General features: G+C 37.1%; 1 protein-coding gene across 1 annotated transcript; it reads right to left on the reverse strand.

The window, feature by feature from the left end:
• Nucleotides 1–1,536: 1,536 nt before the first annotated feature.
• On the reverse strand, nt 1,537–11,757 carry LOC18442162 (Adaptin ear-binding coat-associated protein 1 NECAP-1). Its single transcript, XM_006852386.4, has 8 exons — nt 11,436–11,757; nt 10,124–10,155; nt 5,444–5,544; nt 5,245–5,317; nt 5,113–5,144; nt 2,650–2,740; nt 2,082–2,193; nt 1,537–1,973 (listed from the first exon to the last, which is right to left on the reverse strand). The coding sequence occupies exons 1-8, from the start codon at nt 11,544–11,546 to the stop codon at nt 1,671–1,673; spliced, it is 855 nt and encodes a 284-aa protein (XP_006852448.1). The 5' UTR covers nt 11,547–11,757; the 3' UTR covers nt 1,537–1,670.
• Nucleotides 11,758–12,291: the final 534 nt, after the last annotated feature.

Consider the following 12,291-nt stretch of genomic DNA (forward strand, 5'->3'; position numbering starts at 1 on the left):
GATTTCCGATTTTTGGGCGATCCGGTTCCTTTTTCACTATTTCCGAGTCGAACCGGGCGAGTCCGGTTCGACTCGGCGTTTTTTAAAACGCTGCTTGTAACGCATTCTATATCGCAACTTATAGCAATAACTTCATCCCCTCGGGTTTGAGTTCCAAAATGTGAAAATCCCCATTGAGGTGATGGTAGAACTGTTGTACGTCCATTTGTGGTTGGGAAAATGCTTCTACCACTAGATTTGTCAGCATGTGGCAATACTTTGTCCCAGTTGGAACTGAGCCCAATGCCTTAGAAAATGTCATGCATACTGTGTATCAGGGCTTCAGCTATTTCCCCCTATCAAAATTATTTGTCGAGACCCCTGTGATGCTGTGCAGTGGGGTGTCCATGCATTTGTTAAGGCCTTTTTTTTTCTTTTTTTTTTGTAATATTTTTTTTTTTCCGATAGCTAAGTGGGAAAAGATCTTTTTACCCTGATGTTGGTAGGACTCGAGCCTGGGATCCATACACCATAAATTTCATCACCCAACGCGCCAACCAGTTTATACCAAACCTTCTTGCTTAAGGCCTCTTCAAGCACACCTTTATGCTTATAAAGGCATAAAGGCATTATGCCTTTATGTATGCCTTGACAACCCCCAATGACCCACCAAAAAACCAACTCTCCAACTTAGCCTTCTAGGTATATCTCTCTCTGTTTTTTTTTTTTGTTTATTTATTTATTTATTTATTTTGTTTTTTTTTCTTTTGAGGAATGGTTAACGGTAAGCATGGAGGTGGGAAGTTATGTTAAGGCATCAACCTCTTAACCACCAATGTCCCAACCCCATTCCCTTGCTTCATGTATCTAGTTTGTTCTGAATCAACTCAACCACACGAGCCCCACGTGCATGTAAGGTTTTAGGTGAATGCTCTCCCGATCCACCCTTGTAGAAACTAGATTGAGGATTAATATATATATATATATATATATATATATATATATATATATATATATATATATATATATATATATATATAAAATGAGACATATACAATAATACTATTTATCTTTCGTAGAAAAAAGTCACAATCACTCTCAACTGTTTGATGTATAATTGAACGGCTGGAGGTTTACCATTGATTAGGCCCAAAGTTCTAAACAAAATTTCTCAAGCTTTGTGACACACCCTAATATGTCAAATTTCACATCAGATAGTTTAGGCCAATTGGAACTTTCAAAGATAAATGGTTTTATAGCATACCATCCCTATAGAAAAACATGAAGTTTTTCGCTTTCAAGTAAACCTGCCCTATGGTGGACATAGTATTTGCATATTCCCACCTCTTTTCTCTCACAAAATTGCCATAGAACCCTCACTTCTTTGAAGTCACAATAATGAACCAACGTAATGAATGAACATGGCCTTCTCTATCCATTGATGTTTGATGAACTCACCAAAAAAATAGGCCATCTTAGGTTGTAATTTAGATCTTATGCATTAGTACAGGGAAAACACACGATCTACTTATGTTAAGAGACAGAGAGAGAGAGAGAGAGAGAGAAATGGATGCTTAAGAATCAAACTGCAAAATATCTATTTACACACATGATGCAGTACTCCAAACAACCAACCGCAGATGGTTCAGTCAGTCAAACCATGTAACAAAACAATCTTTACCAAATGAAAATCAATCAGCTGTCTGAAAATCTCCAAAGTCGTCCTCTAGAATATCATTCACACGTTCATGTTCCAAATCAAGGCATTCTTTGGACTCGTCTTTCTCTTTGTATTGCATGGTAACACCATTACTAGTGTGCACCTGAAGTTGCTCATGCACCATCGTTCTCTGAGCATTCGATGGTGTAAGAGGTGCTGGAGGAGGTGGAGGTGGCTTAAGACTGATCGGTGCTTCTCCTGTTGGTTTGTCTTCCAAAGAGAGGTTGTTGAGCCCTCTCTCAAAAAATGCAGACCTCACACTTCGACCTTCTTTCTGTGTAGGGCATGCTTATCTTAAAAAACCATACTCAGCCAACACTACTGAGAAAACTTTCATGGAGTAATTTCATTAAGTGGTTAAATCGGCAATGAGAAAACTTACAGTTTTAAGCTGCAACACAAGGGTCTCCCCTTCCTTCAGACTGTAATCCACAGAGGACGCTGACTGATAATGTTGTTCCATCTCTTCAGCAGTCTTCTTTTTGTTCAAATATCTTTTAGCCTTTTAAGGAATAAATAGTTCCAAACAAGTCACCGAGAAAATTTCTTTATCAATAGAATCATTTTCAGAAAAAATAAGCTTTACTGCAATCCCAAGGACAATAAAAACATGGACGCTAAACATACACATGTATACACACACATGCAGAGACACACATAGAGTCCCCAGGGGAGAATGAATGATATATTGAGAAAGCATAATATGATCCATATGGCCATCCCATGCCATCAATAGATTGGATGATGATGGAAGGGAAGAGGATCCCATTGAAATTCACATGCATCTCCTATTGCCCCTCTATTTATATCCAACCCATTAATTGGAATGATGACCTCATGACCCTTATGACTATGGGGCCACCGTTAAATATGGACCATACTCTACTTTCCCTTGTGAGTTTTTTACTCAGGAAACTGGAAGAGCCTACTAATCAATAACACAAGGATACTTCATATGATCATGAAGAGCAGCTTGAAAGTCATAAGCTTGAGGCCTTTCGCGGAAACCTATTCCAAGGAATGCATGCCGCACACGACCACCTGTGTATTTTACAAGTATAAATTAATTATACAGTCCACAATGAAAGCAAGAAGTAGACACAGACAGCTTAATTAATTAGAAGGATAAGAGCAAAACTAAAGCAACAGATCACCAAGTCGAAGTACTCTCAGCTACTTAGCTTTAATGTCAGATTTCAAAGCCTAAACAAATTACAAGAGACTGTGACCATGGAAAAAACAGTTCTTTCTTTTGTGCAGGAATCACCCTCATCAAGGTCATGCTATTATCCAACATTCCATTATGCCTCAGCATTTCAGGTTCTGAAGAGAAACAACAGAAATTCCATAGGTAATTTCCAGAGAGGGTGCCATCGAATACCACAAGTTTAACTTAGTCAAATGGGAGGGAAATTGTAAGATGAAGAAGAAAGGGGCCGTGCAATTGTTAAAGATAAAATGGTACCCTTCAGGACAGAGGGTTACAGAGATTGGTTTTAGAGTCAGGTGAGTTTTGGCAGGTCATGGTAGTTTGATGTGAGAGGTGGCACATTATAGGAGCAAAGAGTTGTGTTAGATTTACAGTTTGCAAGTATAGACAATGGGATTAGATTTAAAATTTGGGGAACATTAACAGAGTTAGCATGTCAAACAATGTAGAGCAATGGGACAGACACTCTTCATGCCCGCTTCTCATGCTTGGCTGCTCTAGTATTGCAACCATCTGCTCAGGTCAAGAATGCATTTGAATGGACGTGAGTAGTGTGTTCTTCATGTTTTTTCTGGGAAATGAAGGTTCAGTGAGACCAGGGGGATATTGTCTAGAATAGAAGAGATTTCCCTCAGCAAACATATTAATAGTAGATTTGGTATTAAGATATAAAAAAATGACTCTATCCATCCAATTTTGACAATATTGCAGGGTTCTCTCAGTTTATCTCCTGGAAATCTGGTCTGGAGTGTCTTGGCTATCCCATGCATGCTTACTTTCGAATGGCAGCAAAATAAATAATTTTCGGGGAGCTGTCTACAACATTGGACCTTCCAGTTACGAAATTTTGAATTTTGTGTTGAGGGGCTGGAAAAGCAATAGACAACGTATAATTACCAGGATCATCAATCTAAGGTGGCGTTCTGGTTTGCAAAATGCGGTTAGGGAGCTGGAACTCATTTCCAATGCGTTCCCATTCCTTTGGGAAAGTGTTCCTTATTCTCTTGAAAACTCTTTCCGCTGAACTCATTAAACATGTTTACATACTTTGGGAATGCGGTTCCCTATTTTCTTGGTCTTTCTACTGAAGTTGTTAAGAGCCCCATCTCCCCTTTGGAGAGCTCCATCTCGGGATCTAGAAAATGCATCACAAGATGAATTTTAGGTTTCAAGAGAGGGTGAACATTTTCATTCTAGACCAAATTTGAAAGAGAACAAAGCATAAAATTTATGATATTTTTAAGTCCATCTTTTAGAACTTATTGTATTGGAGCTCCCTAAGAAGTGATCTTCTGACAAGCAACAACCCCCGCTCCAGATCTCATTCCTGCTCGTGCTCCTAACAACTATGAGAGAACATATCCTTAAAGAGGAAGTACCAAATAGGATATAGAGCTTCTTTCTATCCCATTGGAGTTTCATGGATAATGCCAATGTTCATAGCTGCTCGGCTATTGGGTGGGTGACATCCTATCTCCATCCTTAAAAGAGGAGTATCCATAGAGATTTTCTCTTCTAGCTATCTATAGGTACTCTAGTATGGATGGATGTAATAGCATAAGGTAGTGCATTCAAGTAGGATCATGATTAAGCAGAGGATTATTTCTTCCATGATTTCATGGGTGCCGATTACCAGACCATCCGAGGAATTTACAGGATCCCAGGGCCTTCTTGACTCTTCAGAAACATTCATTACTCAACCAAGGCTCTATGGGCCACTAGTTTTGGAATGTGAGATGAATAATGTGATTAGGGGCGCAAGATGAGAGACACTAGAGCATTAGAGGATGGTATGCATTGGAGATCTAGGAGATCACTAACTCTGCATATATTAATTTGTTGTGCATTAAGAGATGCCAGAAGATGCTGATTCCTTGGACAGTATCGCAACAGTATAGCAATGAACTTATGAGTTTAAATAGTTGGTACCTTTTGGTTAAAAAAAGAAGGATTTTCATTACCTATTGATTGTTACCAAAATTGTTGTGTTCCCTATTCATGTTTCTGTTGTCTAATAACCATTTTCATAGAAATGTACTAAAGATATAAACACATACAATAGCCACATAAATGCATGTTCTCATCACCTATTTACTGAAATTGCCATTATAGCCATAGAAAGTAACTTCATAGAAATTCAGAGCACATGAAACAAAATGTCTAGGAATGAAACATTAGGAAAAAAGAATAACAGAAACATTACCAAAATTTTCTTCAACTCTTAGAACAAAGTATCTGCAGAAGCAAAGGCAAATAAGTTAGGCATCCCAAAAAACCACTCAATTCTGAAGATTATACTGTTGACTGTCATTCTGGAAAGCAAGTGGTAACCAACCTGCTGCTGTCGATTACAGGCTCCACTGGGTGTGGCTCCCCTTTCCTAAGAAATGATTGAGCATAAAGCTCACCTGTTTGATATAAAATCAGTTGGTTATTCAGATAAATCTTAACAGTAACTACATATATATAAAACATTTGGAAGAAGCACAAAACAAAACTTATGTCCATTAATAAATCTCTGAACATTGCTATACCAGTATTCTTGTCTTCAAGTCTAATTATACATTCCTCCCCTTTGCTGATGACTTTCAATGAACCTTCCCAAGCCCATTTATTTACATTCCATTCATCAGCCCTATTAAATAACCACAGAGATAATTTCAGGATCGTGTTCAATAAGCATCTGTAGATTCTTCAAAGAAAAGCATTTATATTTCAAGTATGATTTTTAAGCATTTCCTGCATATAAAACCAAAAAATGTATTGTAAGTGAAAGTACACGTGGAAAAATAATTAGCGAGCAAAAAAATTCAAATCATATAGCCAAGAAAGATAAACCAAAATCAAGGGACAAATTTCTAAACTTTACCACACTAGGGGAGAATAACAATCCTGATACAATAGCTAACATTAAATCATAATAAGACTCTTTGCTAATATGACTTGCTGACTTCCTTTGTTCAAGCTATGATATAAAAAAAGAAAACCGAACTTCAGTTGAACAGGTACTAATTTCAGCAGAACATGTAGACCATTTTGCTGCCTTTGGTTAGGCTGAACATTATTCATACATTATATCATTGGTATTGGTCCAAGAGTTTCTCGTTGTACAAGACTCAATTTACTGTAGAAAATAAAAATCACTCAGGCAAATAAGCTACACAAAGCCTGCTTACTAATTAAAAAAATGTGTCACCAGCCCTCCACATGCATGGACAGCTACAATCATGGCTTTTGCAAATGCAACCAGCAATGCTCTTAGCAGCAGTACTAGAAACAGCAGAGCTCTGTACTGTTAAGAATATGAGTGAAATGACGTTACAGCGACATTCCTTCTTCTGAAAAATGATAATCAATGCCCTTTTAGTTATAAGATGGAAGTCCCTATAGTTTATGGTACAATTCTTGTCTAAATCCATTTGGTGGTTGATAGGAAACTCTAAACACTTTTGTCTTTCCCAAATATGTACTCTTACTCTGTTAGAGGAAAGAAGGGCTGCATCTTCTCCCTTCAATCAATTCATTTGTTTCATGTCACCTATTAGCCATTGTACTTCCCCAGTATTTTTTCAAAAGGGGTTAATTCCTCCCGTTGAATGGAAATAACTAGGAATCATCTTACACAAAAGGGGGCAGCAGAGATTAATTGTTCGTTGCAGAATACCCAGATATCCCAAGGGAGCCCTTGTTCTGAGGAAAGAATGGTAGCCAAGTAATTAGTTCATATCTCTAAGATTTGACTACTGTGACAGCTAACAAGAATGCCCTTGGAAAATTTGGAAAACCCACCTCTTTCAGGGTCTATCAATTATTCCGCTTGGGTTTCTCATGGCTATCACTTTCAGAGTTTTAAAGTCTTCATTATATTGATAGGGTCGCTCAAGATCAGTTCTCCTCCACCATTGGACTATCAACTCCTTGCACCTAAATTCTTGGATCAAGCAGTCACCCTAATCCTTGATTGAAAGGCAAAGCAACATTTAACAATAGAGAAAATAAATTCTCTAGTAGTCAACTGTACACATTCAATAAGTGAGAGGTAAAACAAAATATATTCTAATGGAAAACTTGCTAGGCAAAGTTAAACTGACATATTAGGAGACTTCTCAAATCTAAAGGATGTGAAAATATTGCTATTCCAAAGTAAACCAAGATATCATGATGGAGAAGGAACTGATGAATCTAGATATGATATTAGCAGTGTAGAGGATTTGAGGCAAACAAAAGCACTACATCCATCCCATCCCAACTCCAACATGCATTAGTGAGAGGCAATGTTCGAAGGATAAAGTCATCCTGTGTCCCATAAATCCCTTCCCAAAACATCAAAACAACATAAAACTTGTGCAATCTTGTGCAAAATGTTATTTTAGACGAAGAAACTAACTTGCTATCAAGGGAATCCATTCCTAAGTGATCCTTGGCAAGATTTGATAAGAAAGCACAGCCTATATGATTGGGCGGTACAAAAGGAATATCAACAAGGTGCTAAGGCTTAACTTTTGATGAACACATTTAATATTTACTAGAATAATACAGAAAACATTCCTAAGTGATCCTTGGCAAGATTTGATAAGAAAGCACAGCCTATATGATTGGGTGGTACAAAAGGAATATCAATAACGTGCTAAGGCTTAACTTTTGATGAACACATTTAATATTTACTAGAATAATACAGAAAACAAAATTAAACAAGAAAAGGGGGCATGAAGATAAGACCATAAAACTATTGATAAAGTTCTAGGAAATACAATGCTGCACCATAAAACTATAAGATCAGTTCCTAACTTCCAAAAGAAACTTTCTAGTTTCCAGTTTAATAAAATTGTTAGATTTCAAATAAAGAAAAGATTCCACCAAATCAGCAAAAAAGCTCCAACAGACCCAGTCTCTATCTACACCACACTAGCTAGACTATAGGATCCCTCACATGGGAGCGGAAGTCCAACATTCTAGGCCTGTCCCTTACTGGGATTTCTGTTATTGTATATTCTACTTGGTTTGGTGGATTCTCCTCATTAAGATCTTCTATTTTTATTCAGATCTTTCTTTCTATTGATTTCGATACGGAATGTATTGACCCGTTTGATTGATTCTCTTTACTTGTCCCGGATTCTTATATAATTGGCATTGACATTGAATTCCAAGAAAGCCTTAAACCACAATAGCCATATTTGTCATACATAGAGTTGCTTTTACGGTTAAACCACATTGTAATAAATAAATTAGAGATTTTGCACAAGGTCCACTCAGTCATCATTTGAGACGGCTCTCAGTTTATACAAGTTGCAACCAGCATGCACATTCTCACCTAGATCGCTTAGGATTCGGTACACCCAGAGAATAACTTTTAAAGTGGAATGGGGAATAAACCTATACTTGGTTTTCCATGCTATTGCCCAAGTCTGTTGCAACTAAACCTGGGTTTCCTCCCAGGTCACGCCCTCCACCCTAAGGCTGCATGTAGCACTAACAACCACCTGTCTTCAACCTAATGAGACTTTAAGAGGTGGTATCAACCTTGTTAAGCAGCCTAACTCTAGATGTAAATCCATTTCACCTTAAAACATGATACCTCAAAATCTTGATTGGCATTCCAATAGTTAGAAGCAATTCTGAAGCACATGTCATTAGTCCCACCTAGGCCACAAGCCCCTCTACCTGTTCCTTCTAGAATCTCAAAACACTAATATGATGAGAGAACGCCTTAAATTCCACTAGCTTAGCTCAAAATCAGCATCAAAACCACATAATATCTTTGACAGAACCCACATTACTTCTAAACCTCCTTGTTTCGAAGCAATAAGGATAAAGGGATGTCTTGTTAAGGTTCAAGTCCTATGGAACTTGAGTTAAAGAAACTTACATGATAGCAGCAAGAAGTTTATAGAAGGCCCAAGAGACTGTCCAGGGGAGCATTACTGACTATGTGTGGCAGAATGAGCCCAAAACTGTGAAGGGGATGTCAGCTTAGAGGTGTCTAAAATCACATATATAGCTTATGAATGTGTCCTATCCAATTTCATATATGATTTCTTCCACTTACAACTTCCTTTCATCCAGTATTGGAATGGAGATATGTCATCATGGATCATTCATTACATAAAATAACCATAGAATAAGTAAAATAATTGCAGAGTGCTTTCTTTTAATGGGAAAAGAATGATATACATAGACAATGTGTTCTTAGATGAAAAGAACTTCACAATGTGGTCACATATTGTTCATGAATTCCCATGAAGAAGCGCTGGCAATTCAGAGGGAGAAAACGAGGGCAATCTAAGATATCCAAGGGAAAGTTACACAACACTAGGGCACTCTGGATTACCCTCTTTTCCTCCATAACCTATAGGCTTCTTAAGGTTATGCATTTCATAGATTAAAATTATTATCTTTCAAGTTCCTTCTTCCTTACATTGATGAAACACTTCCCAATGTGCGGTTGAAATACTTAAAATATTGAAAAAGTGAAAAAGCCCATTGGCAAGAAAAAAATTCCTGAGTATCAAGGTCTTTCCCTTTATGCACAAGAATCTTAGTCCTCCAACCACTCAACATGAACCATTCAATAACCTAGAAATCCATCTATCATTTTAGGACATGTAAGTTAACAATGGGCATGGCAGAACCTTCAATTTCTGGGCACAAGATTCACAAATTTCAACTGAAAAGCCTCCTCATCAGCTAACCAAGAAAAAGAGATGGCCTCCATACCCTAAGAACCCAAGAGCCTTCTCTATGATCCCTAATGAGATATTTTAAACACTTTCTTAGACATTCTCTTTGGGTCCCTCCTTTTTCATCCACCTCGGCGTCAATAACTTCATCATCCCCTCCTTCATGAAGCCATCATCAACTGATATACATGCATGATTTCATATACACAGAGATGCTCCACTTCTCCAATAATCTTCACTAAAGTCATTCAAAATTAAGCAATAGAGTTGTCAATGCTCAGAAGAATATAATTCTTTAACTTTTTGTGCATCAAGTTTCTAACTTCTATTACTTGTTGAATTATTCTCAATTTGATAAAAGAATCTTGTCTCTCTAATGCAACTTTGAAAGAAAACGAATAACACAATGAAGCCAAATTTGCTCACAAGAATAATGTGCGAGGAAAAACCTAGTGTATTATTCCACGCTCATACAAGATTAAGAAACCCAAATATGCATGAAAACTGTGCCATCAAAGTTGGAAGTGCTGAATGAACCTGTAAGAAGCTGCACTCTTCCTTGGCGGTATCTGCAACCAAAACACAAAGAATTGATGTACCTTAACAAATAAAATTAAATAAGAGTACGACATTGTCTTCATTATGAAGTAAGAAAAATAAAAATAAAAGCTGAAGTGTTCTATAAAATATCAGAGAACCAAGACCAGACATAGCAAGCAAAACCATTCAAGAAATTCCCAATGGGCAAGGCCTTTATACACCTCAATATAAGCCGTTTACAAAAGAGCCCCAACATGTATGACCAGTCAACAAATTCATACACTGCCTATCAACTACTCATTGCTTGAATGGGCTTCATAACTCACTTTTTCTTTTCTTTTGGTTCCTCTAATGGTTGGGATACACATCTCACTTGTCTAGGCCTCTATCCGTCTCAAGATCAAATATATTAATATCTACATTGATGTTATTGAAAATCCAGTGAGCACATGCTACAAATCCTTAATTTTTTAGAAACCAACGAAGCAAGTGCTCTAGCTCAGAGCTCAGCCTTCTCATGTAAACCAACTAACATGGTCTTCGCTTCTTATTCATGTACTCCTGGATTAGCTAAATCATGTCTCAGCATATTAAAATTTTCCAGCCATTAACTGGCCATTCCTTGGTTAGTGACCCAACGAACTAATTGATTATTGGTTAACTGTTTATCGCAGTTTAGCGAGGTTAGCAGTACGAAATAAAAAAAATATAACTTCAAAAGGATCTATTCTCTATATCAATGCCCCAAGATTCATAAAATCCCCCTACAAATAATAGGTAAGACTGCACAGCATGCCATTTTCAGACTTGAAAAGCTTTCGTCTATATCAAAGCGAACTCCAAACGAGATGAAATTCAATCGAGTTGCAAACTCGCTCTGAACTGCCCAAATTGGAGACTTTCATTTTCAAGTTTCCACTTTAGGAGCTCTATAATAACAAATCGATTTACGGAGAATATATGCAACTAGTCCTAAAACCATCTTACGAAAAACACAACCAAATTCATCCCTAATTAGACAAGAAACATAATGAGATATATATAGAAAATTCAATTCATGGGTTCGTTTCTTTTTCTTTTTTCTAAAAAATAAAAGGTTACGGTAAGGCACAGAATTACCAAATAATTAAAGTTGCAATATTATATATCAATAACCAAATACTACTTCATTTAATTACCCATGAAATCATACATGAAAAATTCAATGCATAAAACCGCAATTACCCATTAAATCATAGATGAAATTTTCAACGCATAAGACCACAGCAGAAAAATTTGGAAAGGGAAAGGAAGGATAGTGGTCGAATACCAGATATACATAGCACTCGCTCACATGAAACAACACTAATTCCACAGCCTCCGTTTCCTCTTCTGCCCCATCACGATCTGAGGAAGTAGAACCCTCACTCTCTTTCTTCATGGATTTTGCATATCAACCCAGTAAATACAATAATTCTCACAGAACCGGTGCGGAAGAGATCCGCTTCAAAAATTACGGCCACCGAGATTACAATAATGGAGTGATCAATTAACTTGCAGAGAGACACAGAGGGGTGTCGAGATCACCGTAATGGAGTCATCAATTTAACTTGCAGAGAGAGAAACCAAGGTCGGAGATCAACACACCATCCACAAGTTTGGTTGTATGAAACTATTTTCTAGAAAATGATTTCGTCAAAATATTTTCTCACGTGGTTATAGGCCGGAATATTATTAGATGTCAATTGTTGTGAAAAGATTTATGGGACCAAATGTGTTGGGTACTTTATGAAAAGAAAAAGATTTATATAAGGCCAAGCTCTAAACAATCAAATTAACCTCACTTCAAAAATTCACTAAAAGTTGCGTGGAGTTTAAAAAAACTTTCATCGGAAGAGGTTCTTTTGATGTTAAAAAACCCTCCAATAGATTATCTTGATCTTGTTATATATAGAAGTAAAAAAAAAAAGATTTCAAATATGAGAAATAGTGAATCATCATCATCAAAGCTTTTCTCAACTATTTGAGTCGGCTACACAAATCTAGGTCTTCATATTTTTTCTCACTAATTTCAACCATGTCTTTTTGCCCTGTCTTTGTTCTTGTTAGCCTTCCACTTGAGCTAACTCGTACTTCCTAACAGGTGTTATACAACGCATGCGATGCATATGGCTAATCAATCTAAG

The sequence above is a fragment of the Amborella trichopoda genome, chromosome 1, assembly GCF_054954075.1.
Source record: "Amborella trichopoda isolate Santa Cruz 75 chromosome 1, AtrichopodaSantaCruz75HAP2 v2.0, whole genome shotgun sequence".
Classification (NCBI taxonomy): domain Eukaryota; kingdom Viridiplantae; phylum Streptophyta; class Magnoliopsida; order Amborellales; family Amborellaceae; genus Amborella; species Amborella trichopoda.